Genomic DNA, 16,937 nt, shown 5'->3' on the forward strand with positions numbered 1-16,937 from the left:
TTACTTGCAGAAAACCTAGTTGGAGGGATGGACAAGCAACAACCACCACGGCTGATGCTCAGAGTGAAGCAAAAACACTCCTGAAATAATGTGGAAGACGATGAAAGTTCCAGCGGCTTCACACCTACTGAACTACCACCTGCTGTGGTTGAACTTCTCACCGTGCTGCAGCGATGTAAAGGTGCACTGCAGGGACATCACTGTGGGCTGTGGTTACAGGTGCAGCAGAGCACACGTCCGACCACGCCCAAATACACCCAGCGATATTTAAACTGACTTGAAACCTTGAAAGTCGTTTCAGATTGAGAAAGTGAAACCCTGATCTTCAGTCGAGGTTACAGTATATCTTCTACCCCGTTATCTCGAGATTCTGACTTCACTGAAACACCTTCACTTGGCAGGTGATCGCAAAGATTACAGGAGAGAACCACAACCGCTAAGGGGCCATTAAACAAGCAAGATGACTTTGTAAATATGTGTAAATCTCCTGTTTATTTTCATCATGAGTTATATTATATTACTTTTTTTGTATCGTTTAACGTTTGGCACTTTCCAGTCTGAAGTGAACAGATATATTATTTTCTTTAAATCGTCTTCATGTCCTACCGAGTCAGCGACAGCATGAATAAAGAACACAAAAAGAGACTTCAAATGTAATGGATTTCATTTGATTTATTTATTGCAATAAAGATGTACAAAGTATTGGTAATCATAAATGTTAAAATGTTAGAAAAAGCATATCTGTGACTGTTAACAGTACAGTGTATCAAAACATTACTGCTTCAACCAGCTGGGTCGATTCCATCCACGTTTGTGTGAAAGCAGGAGAAAACAGGTTTGATCTGCTTTTGTTGTCATGTCTTTTCTTCAAAGGCATTGAAAAGATAGAAATACACAGACTCAAAAAGAGAAAAAAGACACAATTTGCTAAAATCAAAAGGCAACAAAACAATAAAAGAAAAAAAAAATCAACATGCAAATTAACTTACAACCAAATCCAAGATATTAAAGACAAAACCAAAAAAAAAGCGGAGAAAATTAGAAACTAAAATAAATATCTTTCTCCATATTGAAATTCGACATAATTAATCCTCTCCCTTAATTTATGCCATTAGACTACTACGTTTATTTACAGGTTAGTTTACGTTTGCAGTGTGGACGACGTCGACCACCATGAGATATAAAGACCAGTTTGATTTTATTACACTATCATCCATCATCATCACTTGACACATGACTGATGGGGACTGGAGAGGAAGGTGGGCTTTGGCAAAAAATACATACAATAATTAGGAGATGTCAAATGATGAGATGGCGGCTGACATGTGAGTACAGGTGACATTTGGTTTCTTCAGTAGAACACAGTAGTATCGTCAGACAGGCTTCAGAATCTATCTATCAGGACATAAATGAAGAAAACAACACACACATACACTATTATTTGGTTGTAAAATGTTGACAGGAGGTCCTTGCGTTTCACTTAATGTGACATATCCAAGACAAAGATCCCCTCCAGGTCGGACTGATACATTTATATATGTGTATATATAGGCATATATATATTCTTTATTATACAAATATAGAGTAACCCGTGGTCTTGTTTGTAACGTTGTTGCTCTGTAACAGTAAGAGAGTGAGTGCTTCACAGCAGAACAATGATCGAGTTTAAAGATACAGTCCTTGACTTTGTTATAGTGCACAAGAGCGCCCCCAGATGTCAGAATGTCCCACTAGCTCACCAAAGTTTTGAAACCGGTGCTGTCCAAAATGTATACTACAAACAAATCTGACAGAAAGTACAGTATGAACTGTTCAAGAACGGTCACAGTATATGCTTTTAGCAGTTACTACGTAAGAAATCAATGCACAGCTGATTTGTGCATTTTGCAATACCGGCACTGAGAGGCATCAATCCACTGTAGCGTTGAAATGCTACTGGTGATTAAAAGGCCCTGCAGTGATTTAGTGTTGCACTTTAATAAAGTCTCGTGAATCTCAAGAAACAGCAAAATCAAAGCAGCAAAGGAAGAGATATCGTGACTTTTAGTCCCTCGTTTGGGTCAAATATAAAGTACTTAGTTTTGTCTTTCTTTCAGTTTAAACACACAACACACAGTGCATACATTTACGGATCCACTTGGTTCCTTAAACCAAGGTGAAAATTAAATTCAGTCGAATTAGATGGGGCAGCGTCCTGGTCTGGTTGTCAACATGTCTGTCGTGGGTTGGGTCTAAACCCCGACCCGGACACGTCCGCTAACACTAACAATGAGCTGGGAAGATATTGTGGCATTTCGGGGGCCCTGTTGTGTGCCGTGAATGAACCGGGGATCGTCTTTGACTGTGCCTTCAAAGTTAGAAAAAGGGTTACAGTTGTTCACTCAGTACATGCGCTTCACATACTTGGAAAGTACTCAGGGTATATTTAATACACCGGTGACCATGAGAGTGTATATAGTTAATGTGTATGTACTGAATGCTTATATACACTCATAACAACAGCACAGTGTTGAATGATGGGATGCAGCTGTATGAACAGTGAAGCTGACACGGTACACTGCACTGTGCTAACTGCAGTCTAAGCAGGAAACAATTCATATTCATGAGAAGAATGGAAAACAAAAGGACACAATGTATGCTAACTCCTAGCGGTAGTGTTCGTTATAATACAGTACATTCAACTAACCTAAGAATCGTGTCACATTCCTCTGTTGAAATTGCATACAGTAAAGGACATAAGTACATGAAAGTCACGAGGTAAATGCTAAACCTGCCTGTTTCTGGGGGAAACGCAGAGAAAGGTACATAACAAATAAAGAAAACCCTGTTTTATTACATTAGTCTTGTGGCAGTTTTTAACAATATCCATAATCCTCAGTGGCCATAATAGACCTTTTCTTTCGAATTGTGTTGCAGTTTAGGTCCAAGTTCACTTTCCTGTTAACTGCTGACATTACACGGGAAGTCTGGGATAATCCACAATGAGCTGTGCATTATCCCTCTTATACCATGGCCTCATGTTATTAATGATGTCAACAGAATGATTCATTTTGCAGGGCAATTCACTCAAATAGAACATTTATGTGGTGCTACTTAAGCCAATTCAGTTATTCATGCAAATTTGATGTGAAATTGCCTTTAATTGTTGTACAGATGTTTGCTGTAACCTGTCTAAAGACTCATCAGATTGTTTTCTAGCCTTCCTATTTTCATGAATTGGAAGTCGTACTTGGGGTGAGCATCAGTTTCAGCTCCTGTGGATTTTTGCCTCACTCCGGGCTGCCCAGTGTGAACTTCCATCCACCTGTGTCTTTGTTCATTGTGTATTGTTTTTCTAAGCAAGGGCAGCGCTTCTAAAGTTCACTTTGCATTCAGTCTGAACACACCGCCAGAATAAATGTAACCTTGCCACTGCAAAAAGTAGCAGGTGCCAATTAGTAACATCAGAAACCTGTTTCAGGTTTAAAATAATCTGGCCAAGTCGACATCTCTATGACCAGGTTAGAACAGGGGAATACATTTGACCTATTGAGAACCTCAGTGTTTAAAACTGTGAAATGATCTATTCATGGCTTTTCTTAAAGCCACGGTACCCTTAAAAAGACTACAAGCAAGTGTTCTTGTAGAAAATAACTAGTGTAAAGGAAAGGAACTTGCCTAAAGTGTTCCTTATGAACTGAGGCGAGTAGATCCTTTCACGTGAAGGAGCAAACAAGTACTTACGCAACACAAGCTCAAATGCATAGAGGTATATCTTCACTCAGCCTCGACACATTCTAACGTCACATTCTTCCTGCCAGCAAGTCTTCCAGTGTGAAGCTTGCGTGTCGTTCATTCTCTCTGCTCTTCTAGGCTTTGTGGGAATGGGAGACCAGCAGTCCATCATACACCCAGACAAACAAGCAGCGAGACAGGAGTGCAAAACCCAAGACTACTGTGGCACCAACGCTGGCAAAGTGGAATATATGTTACCATCTGTTGATTAGTCACTTCACCAGCAACACGCAGGCCTACAGTAAGCACTGTAACAGACTAATGCGGGTGGACTACGGGAGGAAAAGTAAGATACAGTCGAGACAACTGTGCTAACACGCTACCAATGGATCGCTATCTGCATTTACCCACAAACCGTCCAGCCAGTATGGCTTATAAGAGAAAAGGAACTCCTGACAATCGTTAGTTCTAGCATTAAGGCAAGGTTTTAACTAGCTAGTTGGGTCGAGCCGTTTCTTTTCAGGGGAAGAACCATACACGTGGACACAGAAACAGTTGTTGAAAGAAATACTTAATTTAGTCGATCAGCAGCTACACGGGAGAGATAGTCTTTCCACCTGACAAGGCTAACGGGAAACTATGTTCACATCTTTTCTGACAAACAACAAGATCTTAAATTTAAGACCCGTACAAACATTTTTTTTAGGCGACGCGCCTAAAAGATAAATTGTGTCTTGTGTCGAGTAGCTGAGGCTATTGTAAATATTCAACAGCTTTAAAAAGGAAGACTCAAAAGTGAATAAAAAATAAAAAACCAAAATAAACACGTTGATTAGGGTGAAAGAGAAACGACAGAGAAAGTCTTCATGCAATCAAGTGGACACCCTTCATTAAATTCATGCAATCCACTCGCATAAATACAATGCTCCAACTAAGAAAGAATCACATTTAAAACTCAGTAAAACTAACTATTATAATCAATATATACCAGTAGAATAGGTAATATTGTCAATCTAGATAGAGATTATAATTATTTCATCTGATTCAACTGGAAGGCACATCCATAAGGCTTTAGACGGTGTTGCAAAGCTTTCTGCATGGTTCTCTCCCAATATTTAAGGAAAACAACAGGGTGATTATTGCTGCATCACAAACACAACAACTGGTCCAATTTGCTTAACAAGTATGACATCAAGATATTCCATATCATGAGAACAATGTGGACATTGTGCACGACTGCTTTGGAGCCTGAGAGAAATCAACTTTGACAAAACTTAAATTTTCATGAGGAAATTAGAAGAAACTAGAGCTACAAGAGAAAAACCCAGACATCTTGGAATAAATAGAAAGAAAGGAGCAGAGTGGCCAACCTTACAACCACCCCCCGCCCCAACCCTGACATTCCTCTATCACTTGTAGGGCTTTTACACATCTCATCCAATATCACTACCTTCATCTTTATTCATATTGCCAGCATTGTTTCCATCAGTGGCTGTGTTTTCTACCGTCTCTGGAGTGTATGTGGTGCACCTCTAGGTTTGGACTGGAACTGGGATGTGTATGTGGATCTGCTCCCAGAAGCAGAAGTGGATGTGAGACTTAAAAACTTGGATTTTCTTCTCCGTGCGTGGATTTAAGAGTAGAAGGTGAGGACACTCTGGTGGTTGCCACGCACCAGGAGCATGGGCGGCAGGTCCTTAGACAACACCTCCAGCCAGGCCATGTACAGAGCGCTGGACACCGCCCCCTTCCTGGCCAACGGCAGGCTCCTGCACAGAGGAGGAGGAGGAGGAGGAAGCAAGAAAAAGACAGGGCAATCATTAACATAAAAAAACAGGGAATATTTTTGCTGATTTATCTTGAACTCCTAAATGTATCCCATAAATGTGATGTGAGGCAGCTAGCCTGGCCTGCCCATTACATAAAACCACACTTTAACCTTTAGCTTTGTTTACAATTCCGAAGAATATGGCGGAGGTCTGATTTATTCATTTAACCCTAGTGCCTGTCCTCCTGATCTAAATCTGTAGGTGAGGAAGTTGTGGGTGGAGGTGAACAGCCCACCAGCTCCACACGTCTCTACAGCTCTGTATTCTACTGTATTTTACTGTCTTCAATGAACAAAGCTTCAGAGGCTCTTTCATTTCAAGCTGTTTCAAGCTTTCAATGAATGTTTCAGAGGTCCACCATCATAGAGCAAGTTGCACCTAGAACAGTGGGTCCCTACCTTTTGGTTTATGAACTATAGTTTAACTGAAGACCTACTTTGACAAAGAACCAGTAACAAACATTATGAACCTGACCAGACAGTTTGAGCCATTATTCAATGTTATTCAATGTCTGTTTGTAAAACCTAGTGCGACTGACACTTACCAGTTGGTCACAAGGCTGTCACTTTTTCTTAAAAATTGCATGACAAATAAATAAATGCTTAATCTAGCAATATAGATCAGCAAGATAATGCTGTTTGCTAACTTAGCGAGGGAACGAAGGTGAGGCAGTGATGTGGAGTTGACTGGGATGCATTCAAATTCATTCCAAACACTTTTGAAAAGGAGACAACTATAGTTGGTGCCAAAAATAGTGATGTTTGATACCCGGTCCTAATAATTCATGAGCATCATCAGAGCAGCTCTGAGGAAGAAGAAGAAGAAGATCTGTGGCCAGACTTAGAAAGCCCTATAATGCTGTGGGGTAAAGGGAGCTGTGTTCCATTCAAAAGCCTGAACCTGCATCTCTTCTCTTAACAACAAGGTCTAAAGAGGAGTCACCAGACCACCCCCCCAGAACACCAAAGTAACCAGGAGTTAAAAGGATTTTAAGGCCACCCCAGATGCTAAGGGGCATGATGATAACCAGAGTTCATTAAATTACTGACGTGAACCTCTTATCAGATTAAATTTACTCTCGTTGCAGCTCTACCTCGTACAGATATGCCAAGTTCCTTCATCCCAGGGTTTTAGAGTCATGCCAATTCAAGTGCTAAACCTTCCAGGTTAGCAGGTGTTCAGACAGAAAACAGCCCTGTGCTACAAGATGAAAGAGGCTGCACTGAAGAACCAGGAAGAAGATGAAAAAAGTTCAAAGAATTCCAGTTTTCATCACAGATTCAAGACTCTGTGCAGTGGTTTGATGTCTGATAAGCCCTCAGAGGTTTAGAAAGCTATGAAACAGGATTTTACTGCTCTGAAAAGTTATCATGGTCACAATCATATCATCTCCATGCGTGATATACAGTAATCTTACAGGAATGTGTGCTTAGGGCTAGAGTTGAGGCAGGTTCAGCTTTTATTCCACACAAACCTGTGCTTTGTTGTAAATGCTCTTTGTGCTGGACTGCTGCGCCATCACAGTGGTCTCACTGAAATGAATGACGGGGCCGCGTTTCCTTTGTCTCCTTGCACAACTAATACTGGTCTGAACTCTGCCTTTAAGTTCATACTGTCAGAGCAGCCGCACTGAAAAACGTGGTGAAAAGCCTCCATTCATGCAGAGGGCCAAGACAAAATAATCATTACTGTGGGAATAATGGTGGAGGCTCTCCTGAAAGACATCCTGCTGTGGACTGTTTGATCACAGAAAAACTGACGGAGGTAGCTCTGTGAAGACAGAAAGCCCCGCCTGCTAGATATTTGGTTTCTGAATTTACAAAAATAGTCAGACAAAGCAAAGCTGCCCCAACTCTGACACTGGGCAGGTGTGAGGGGAGGGGGTTTCTAGTCCATCTGTCTTTTCAAATGTCCCTTCAGGGCTCTCATTCAGAACCACTGCCTACGCACAAAACCAGGCCTGAAACAGATAAATGTCTCCTCCCACACAGAAGTTGTGATGTATAAAAACAAATGGGAGAACGTGCATTAACTAACATTAATTATAGATCCACATTATTCTAAACATTCAAACCAGCAGTGTTACTTGTACTTGTGCTTATAGTGAGCCATAACTATTCCATAAGCACCTTTTAAGTATAAAAGACATAAGCCAACTTAAATCTTAAAAGTCCACTCATGAGTTCAGTAGAGCTTCCTCATCATCACCACATCCCCCACACTGAGTACACAGGAGAGGAAACCCAAGATTACATCAAATAGCATTAAAGAACTACAGAGAGGGAACAGTTAATAATGTCTTCTAATACTGAGCGTAGAAATCACCAAGTAGGATTTTAGTCCTTACAGAGTATTTGTGTGTACAATTGTTGCGGTGAACACGACTGTGCTGCTTTCTACTTAGCCCTAACTCTAACCCTAACCTAACCTTAACCCAAGTCTTCACTCTAAAATTTGCATTTGCATTCCTAAGACTTGCATTTTGTTCCTACGAGTAATGTAAGTCCCTAAGATGTGACTGTGTCAACAGATTTGTGTCCCCACAACACACACAGACACACACACACAGAGGGGGAGAGAGCGGCTTACATGACGATGAGGTTGGCTGTGCTTGAGTGCTCCTTCAGCAGTTCGTTGAGTCTGATCTGACGATTAGTCTGCGGAGCAAAACAAACAGGTTGAAACATTCAGCTATCAGCTTACCAGATAATGATCACAAGCTGCTGCGACGCTGACTCTGAGCCAGCAGCACAGCTCATCTACACGCCACTGTTCCCACTCTGTTCACAGAACCAGTTCAACTGGGCTGCAGTGGATTACAAAAGCATTCACTCTCCTGGCCTTTTCCTGAGCTGGAAGGCTCTGGAAGATGTAATAATATGACACGGCATGACAGCGTATTTAAACATCTGAAACTAAAATAGACAGAACGACACACGCAGTGAATCATAGCGAGCGGCGGCACGCTGACCTTGGCGCGGTACAGCTCCAGCTCATTGTCGGTGATCCTCCAGGGTTCGCTGTTTTTCAGCCTCTCCGCCGCCTCCTGCTCCATGTCGTCTTCCTTCAGCCGATACGGCTCGATCATCTCCTCAAAGGCCGCCGTGCTGCACAACAACAGCTTCATGGTTAACCCCCTTATACAAGCCTTAGATAACACTCAGACTACCTCCACCTGATTATTTGAAGATGTGAAGACTATAGGCAGGGATACGAGCAGATGGATGAAAGGGGGCACAGCTAAGATTATAATCTAACGTAATAATCGTGTGTGGAAGATTATTTAATGTTTGACCTCATCAGCTTCATTGATTTTTGTAAATATCTGCTTATTCTGAATTTGATGCAGAAACAAGTTGGGACAGGAGGAACAAAAGACTGGGAAAGTTGTGGAAACACTTGATTTTAGTATTTATTTATCTATGGCCCTTGAAGCACATTTTAAAAAGTGTCATCAGGTTCCTTCTAAAGTCAGAGAAATAAATGGATCTTTCACTGAATAAATGGATTTATCTGTTCAAAGTGAAATATAATCTGAACTCAGTTGTCTGACGCTCTGTCACGTTCTCTGTGTTTGTACTGTACTGATGTCATGTCTTTACACAAACAGACCAGAGGAGGGTGGCAGTGATCCACTGGCCCCTGGCCATAGACTGGTCCATATATCATGATTTATTCATGCAGGCTAATGACAGAAGGGAAACACCCTGCTTTAAATATGCATACAGGAAAGATAACATGAGAGCGAATGCACCAATGACCAGGAAACTTATTTTAAAACAAGTTTTAACCATGTTCAGACAGAATACCAACATTCTCCTGTAGACATGCATGAAATCTTGCAGGGCTACTTCCAGGTCACCTTTGACCCACTAGACTTGAGTAGATGTGCATACACTAAGTTTTACAATGTGATGGAAGATGATAATAGGCAGTTACTTTTAAGTTTTCACTTGCAAATAAGTGGCAAATATAATTAGTTTAAACTGGGGGCTTGTTAAAAAACCTGTTTGATTGTGGTCTAAACCCACGAGAACAGAGAGAAACAGGCCTTCATTATGGAAAAGTCTTCATTCATACTTTCCTCCTGCTTCCAGATTTACATAAACTCTTCCCCCATGCTTACCTGTTGTCTTGATACATCTATTAACGTCCATGTCCACAGCTTTAATTCCATCAGCACAACAACAGAGTCATACTCAGCTGCTGTTTTCATTCGCTGGTTACTTCCAGTCCCTCCTGCTTTGCAGCTTTTTTGAACTCGATTAAATGACCATGAATAGAACACAAACTTCCTGCAGTTTTGTTTCAAGCCAAACGGCTTCCAGTGGCTCAGTGGACGTAATCTGATCTTTGTAGGCTTTTAATGGGAAACATCTGCAGGAAGTGATGATTTCATTGACTACTTTAACTGCAGCAGAGCAAATGAAGTGAAAAGCACGGCGAGTGTGACATGAATCTGTTGAACTGAAGGAATCAGGGCTGTGGAAATGGATACTATATTGAATTTGCTTCTTCATTCTTCATTTCACCCCCTAAACGTTTTTTACATGGACTTTATTAAAGACTGTTAAAGACTTCTGAGGAATAACAGTAAGTGTTAATGTCCAGTAGAACGTGTAGGTGAGCAAAAAGTTATTTTAACACAGAAATGATGGCCAGAAGTGTGACTCAGCTGGTGGAAAAGCTTTGCTCTTCAAAGATAATTGAAGGAGACTTACTGCTCCTTCTTGGGCTTGGTGTTTATGTCTCCCAGCACGGTGATATCCGAGAAGTCTATCCTGAACTTGCTCAGCAGAGTGGCCATCCTGCACGGAAAGAGCAGAAACAAAGAGCTTTGGGACAGATATTGGAAACCAGCTGCTGGATGTTTTCAGTTCAAGGAGCTGTGGACAGAGAGAACAGCACAGAGTCATCCTGAAGGCCGGCCGAAGCTGCTTTAAATAGCTCTGTTTGAACTTGGAGTTTCTGGGAGGGTGGAGGCAGGTAGAACAGGCTTTACTGGGAGCACAGTGGCATTCTGTGTGTCAGAGCAATTTCCTTTAGCTTCAACTTCAAAGAAGCTTGAAAGCACTGTCAGAAATGGAGAGCTTCTTTTTTGTACTGTTGTCAAATGTGAAATCCCAGTAGAACTTAAATATTGTGCTGCTCTGATCAATATTTTATATTAACAGTTGGTCAACTCTCTAATGTGACACATGCCACTGATAGTGAAGAGCCCACAGAGACAGATCATCAGCTCCTCACTTTCCTCAGCTCTATGAAGCTTAGCAGCGGTTTGCAGCTCACTGTTTTGGTTTTATGGCTCACAACTTTGGTTCGGCCTCAGTGCTCTCACCAGCCAGTGGAAAAAGCCTTGATAAACCCTCTGTACAACGAATAGGGTGCAATCTATGTGTCTATTTGTAAAAAATAGTGAAGCACGACTCCACGCAGGTTTGACAGAGGACGACTGAAGCGTCAGGTGTCTGTTGAAATGGCCACTTCGTAGTTTGGCAGTAAACAAACACAAAGGGGATTTCAAAGTGCATGTGCAGCCGTGTGCTTGCACACAGAGATAAAAGGCTCGGCTGCTAGCACCAAGCTAATTTTATCCAACAAAAGGAGGTAGGAGGCAGCTGTAGGGGACAATGACACAGAGAGATGGGGGGTGGTAGTAGCAGAGGGTGAGAGACGTGTTTGTACTGAGAACTGATTCCTGTCATGAAGGTTCAGGTTTATGCAGAAAATACAGGAGATATCTTTCTTTCAGAGAGTCTGATGAAAGTATGGATATCGATCTTGTTTCATTTCTGTTTGTATAGGTAAAAGAAACTAAATACAGCATATTAATCTGTGTATTTCTTCATTTGGATTCATTTAATTTGGTCCCCCTGCTTCCTGTCTTTATGCTAAGATTGGTTAGCTAAGTCCTGACTCCAACACAGACATGAGATAATTATTTTTATTTCACTCGAGGAAAGAACTTTTCCTTTAATATGAATAAATAACATTGGAAACCAAAGTCAGAAGATGCTGAAAGAGACTTAAAGTTTAAGTGAACAATGGCAGTGAGTATATTTGTCCATCCTGTACGCCTTCACATCGGCAAAGATGGACGATAAACAGAGTCATGAGAGGTGATGAGAAAAGCCTCTCCCCACAAAAACAAGGAAATGACCACTTCTGGCCACAAACTAATGCTTCTGATAGACAGAACCCAGGAGGAATACAAACAAAAGCAGACAGGATGTTCACATGAGCATCACTGGCAGCTCCAGCATTTCAACCTCCATACGCTTTTAAGGTTTAAGGTGGTTTTTCTGTGTTTTCACTAACCACAAAGTATAATTTACATTACTGACAAACTCTTTCCATTATTAGTCAAAATATGTTAGATTCATTTCATTCCTTCTTGAATAGCCTCAGTTCATATCATAACACTACATAAATGTGTTTGCTGAAACTTAAACCTTACTGTTGACTGTACTTTCACAGTCATCATTCAGTTGTATTCACTTCTAAGTTATTAGTGAGAGTATCCCTGAACGCAACACAATAGACTGGTTAAAGCAGACTTTGCACTCAACTGCATAACCTCAGGACAATGACATGACTCTGATAGAAAAATGAAGGCAACAAAACATTCACTGTTGATGATGGTGGAAGTCTATTCAGTTCAAGTCTATTTTAATGGTACACTGACGGCGTGAAATTAAATTTAAGACTCAAGAGTCAGTTAAGACTTGTATCAAAGCTTTTGTATTTGTGGTCACTAACAACTAAAGTGAAATAAAAACAGCCAAAGTTGGACCATTTGTCACACAGGGGTAAATCAGTCTTTTTATGTAAAGTTGTGTCCTAACTTCACAAGTAAAGGAAGTACATTTTTTTGATGATGATTTACAACTAAATTGTGTGTTATCTGAGCTGTACATTAGTACCACATTTAAAATGTGAGGGATCTTAGTCTGCATGCTGCCATTTAACATAATGTATACTTATAAGACATAGTCAGTGTTAGTGTTTAGAGTGCATCTTCTAATGATCTAAGTAGATGAATATATCAAGTTCTTCTGGCCAACATGTGAACACTTGTGCAGATAAATGCAGTTTCAGTGTGTCATGTTGTCAGCAGCAGCTGAGCAGGCGAGAGCGGTGCTGAAAGGAAAGCAGATGGCTGCACTGTGTTCACTGCTAACAAGCAGCATGCCTGCTTTTATAGGACAATGTCTGACCCACCTCCATTTACCCAGCAGTACTGGAGGTACAGTAGTCATCTGTAAACACCATGCAAACTAATACAAGAGCGCTCGGGCTATCATTGCCATTGGATCATCGCATCTTGTTCTCAACCAATGTCATGAACCCAGAAAAAGCATAATCGATCCCCCAGAGGGGAAATTTGGGTGTTACAGCAGCACAAGGACAGAAAAAAGTACAGATAAATAGAGAACTTAATACACACATAAATAATTTAAAAGTATATAAAAGAGAAATAAGAACAGATTAAAATAGAAGCTGCACAGAGCAATCAAACTCTTAATAATAACAACCTTTAACCTTCAAACGTGACATAGTGGACGGGGAGAGCGTGCAGTACTTACGCTCGGCGGTCGTGATCAATCCTGTTGATCTTGCCTCCAATGAAGACGCGGATCTTGCAGTCCTTCCACCTCTTCTTGTTGGTCAGGAGGTAGGGGATCAGCAGGGTCAGACCTGGACAGGAGACATCAAAAACGGAGTCAGTTGATGGAAGTCAAAATGTCCACAATCTCTACAGACTTGTTTTTCTCTCTTTTTGTGCAGATTATTGGCCTAATTTTACCCAAATTAGAAATGCAGCTTTTTTTCAACTAAGGCTAACTTGATGGGTATATTACTGAAGCAGGAGGGGGGGAATCCCACAGGTTCCAGCTTCCTCCGTACAGCCCCCCTGACCAGCCAGCAGGAGTCACTGCTGCAGCTACAGAAACATGATCCCTCACCAGCTTCCCACCCACAAACAGCACTTCAGACCCCTCAGAAAATAGTGTTGGTGTTCAAGGCCAGAGGACTTGTTTACACATTTGTTAAACATATTTCAAGCAAATGTGACACTTCAAATATGATGACATAAGACTTTCACTGTAGGATATCTGAAAACTCAGAACTGAGCCAGAGGTCAGATGTCTGTACTCCAAACTACAGCTCTGCCTGAACCAAACAGCACCTCAGCTGTCGACAGAGAAGAGGCTGACATGATGATGAGTGGAAGTGTCACATGTCAGTGTCTTGAACACATGAGTCAGGGCTCTGGCCTTGTTCACTTCTTTACACCCTGCTGGGCTGACAGACACCCAAAATCCACCCCCCACAATAAAAACTAGTCATATTAACATATTGTCCTTGTCAGCTCCACTGATCAGCACATCAGTGACAGAGCTGATCTTTCTAACAGCTGTGGATTCATTTCCATTTTCATTTTGACATTCAATTCAGGGGTCCATGCCACTGTGTCGTCCTGTTGACAGCAGTCTGCTAGAAACCACTTTGCTTTATCTTACTCCTACTGTGCACACATACGTCTGTGTCCACAACTTCTTAATATATTCATGTGAAAAATGTTTACATGCAATGCTTCTGTAAATTTAAGAGAACAATGTGTTTTACAACATATGTTTAATGTAACATATGTATATTCAATTTTTTTTTAAAGAAATGTTCCTTTGTGTTTACCGCTCACACTGCTCACAGTAGTATTAACAGTAACAGGTGTTTTCTGTTTTTCATGGTCCACATGCAGTGGGAGCTAGTGCACTACCACTCAGATGGACTACGATCTACTGCGTATTGTGGATAACAGTGACGTTCACCATCTCCAACAACTGGCCATATATCTCCCTCTCTAACTCACCTCCATCATCAAACAGCCACCAGACGTCCACTGTGCCCTTTCCTTGCTTCTTCTGGAACTGCTGGCTGGCCTCCAGCAGCCTCTGGTCAGACACATTCAGCGGTACAGTCGGACTCTTCTTGTCTGCAGGGATGGTTGCCAAACACACACACACACACACACACACACACCACCACACGCAAACAACACCAACACAGCAGACGCTCATTTAGATGGCAACATAAAACTGTAATTACTATTATTTTCAGGCCTGTAAAGAGTCCTGAGAGTGGAGCTCAGGTTGGCCAGTAAACAAACATCCCAGAGGAATAAACTGTGTGTAGGTTGGCTTCGTCAGTTATGGACAGACCTATGTGGTGTTTGGCTCTGTGGACTGTTAACTGTTCAGTACAGCTACTGTGGTTTTGGAAAAGGTGTGATGGTGAGCACTTAAAACATGTTACACAACTCTAATAAAACTAAAAAGACAAGGCTATGAAATCTGAACGCTACAGCTGCGATCAGTGTTTCCCCTGTAGATTGTTTTGTAGTTCTCAGAATCGTGGATGTGACTGCTTTTAGTTCTGTGGAGTTTTTAAGGAACCAGCAGCAGTATTGCTTGTTCTGTATTGCTTAACAATCAGCAATATGTTTGAAAATCATTTTCCAAAGCATCCGAGTAACGAGGGGAAATTCACAGATTTTTAACTCTGATTTTTAACTTTTCTGCCTTGGAGCCAGAGCTTCACTAGAGTATTTTCAAGAGTGTCCATAGTGTCTGCTTTCAGACTGACTTCCTCAAAAATCCCCAGAGAACAAATAGAGTATTTGAACTAATTTAAATCTAAAATGTCATAAAGCAGTGGCAAATCCCCATCAGAATGTGTAAATCCCCACATTTGTGAAGATGGGAGAGTCAATCTGGGCAAGTCATTTCAGCCCTAGTTAATATTCCTAGGGTACTGATGAGCAGACAACAAAGCCTGCCTTGAAGTTAGAAAATGGACAATAAAACTAAAATATGCTTTGGAAAATGGTCTTCAACAACAAATAATCAATTGAAAGCAAATTATAGTTACCGGGCATTATGTGAAGAGTCAGTGAGCTGACTTGGTGATGTCAGTCACACAGCATTATCTACAGCATTAGCCATAAGCTACTGGTTATAACAGACCAGGTGAAATCAGTAAGTGTACTGAATTAAGGGTGAGCTTTACTGCTTCCAGTGAGGCTATTCTTCTTTGTAGAAGTTACATAGTTGTTCACTGTTTTCGACCAAAGTGATTTCTTTAATGTGGGCTTAATGAACACACAGGGGAAACACCATCAGTACAACAACAGCAAAGTAACAGGGAGAGAAGCTGTGAGAGGCTCAGGAGTTAGCTGGAAACATGAAAACAGGAGAGCAGTTTTCATCCTGGAAGAGAAAGCTACAGACAAACTGTCACCTCCAGAGAGACAAGAAGCAGCAGGCAAGAGGGACTGACGACGCTTGTGGAGGAAATTGAAATGTTGGCAAACACTCACAACATTACATACTCAAGACCTGGATTGAGTTAAAGGCACTATCACAGACAGTATAGCTTCAGACTGGGCTTGAGCTACAAGCTGGAGACTGTTAACAGGAGGGCAGGAGAGAGAGAGGAAAAGACAAAATGTTATTCCCCAAAGCCAAGAAGCTAGCTGGCCTGAAACACTAGACAGACGCGGAGAGACACAAGACAGAGACAGCAGGGTGCAGGACGGCATGTTAATACAAGAGCAAGTCAAAGGCTACTGTGAAGGATGAGGAGGTCGAGAGGAAAGGAGCACACGAAAGATAAAAGATACTGTATATACTGTCGAGTGAGATAAAAGCAAAGCAGAGACAGCGAGAGAAAGGTTTAAGGCAACCCAAGAAAGTGGATGTCCTGCCTTTTTTCAACAGGGGCTGAGTTGTAGCTTTGCCGTCGTCGTCGTCATCTGGGAGATGTGAGACAAAAGGAGAGAAAACATTTTTTTGGTTTAACGTGCCATCGACGTACAACTGAGGTTCCTCGGTCATGAATCATGATGAAGAGAAAACGTACAGCTACAAAGAACATCAGCAGCATGAAACGCAGACTCACAAACACATGTGTCCAGAGGAACCGTTAGCAGTGAGCTTCGTGCTAACAGGCTGGTGATCAGGTTCATGGAAAAACAAGAACCTTTTCTTTCCTCCACTGGCAGGAGTTTTAACACAGAGCTCAACCTTTTCTCCCCAGTTTCTGGAAACTTCTCAGGACTGATCTGAACAATAAAAGCAGCAGCTCTGAGCCAGGCTCTCTAGTTAAACCAATCTGGCTTCCACTGGCCATTTGTTAAGCGGCATTCGCGGACATGTGAGAGTATTAAACACGCATGAATCAGTTCTAATTCTCAAAGCTGAACTACTCCACTGAGACTATGCTTGGATTAAAATGAAAATCTCACACAGTGAGGAGGGTGACTCAGAGAGGAAATTGCCTCCACAGAGAGGAGGGGAACTGGGCAGAGATCCTGTCTTAATGACGGCTCAG

General features: G+C 41.6%; 1 protein-coding gene across 1 annotated transcript in view; it reads right to left on the minus strand.

Annotated features, from left to right (window-relative positions):
* Positions 1-654: 654 nt before the first annotated feature.
* The window catches only part of slc12a2 (solute carrier family 12 member 2), a 66,458-nt gene continuing 50,175 nt past the window's right edge, over positions 655-16,937 (minus strand). The window contains exons 21-27 of the mRNA XM_041959760.1: positions 16,312-16,359; positions 14,419-14,541; positions 13,130-13,241; positions 10,265-10,351; positions 8,515-8,650; positions 8,133-8,200; positions 655-5,483 (exon numbers count right to left, since the gene is read on the minus strand). Coding sequence (XP_041815694.1) covers positions 5,348-5,483; positions 8,133-8,200; positions 8,515-8,650; positions 10,265-10,351; positions 13,130-13,241; positions 14,419-14,541; positions 16,312-16,359 — 710 coding nt within the window. The 3' untranslated portion in view covers positions 655-5,347. The remainder of the gene's footprint in view (positions 5,484-8,132; positions 8,201-8,514; positions 8,651-10,264; positions 10,352-13,129; positions 13,242-14,418; positions 14,542-16,311; positions 16,360-16,937) is intronic.

Source organism: Chelmon rostratus, chromosome 19 (genome assembly GCF_017976325.1).
Source record: "Chelmon rostratus isolate fCheRos1 chromosome 19, fCheRos1.pri, whole genome shotgun sequence".
In the NCBI taxonomy this organism is placed as follows: Eukaryota; Metazoa; Chordata; class Actinopteri; order Chaetodontiformes; family Chaetodontidae; genus Chelmon; species Chelmon rostratus.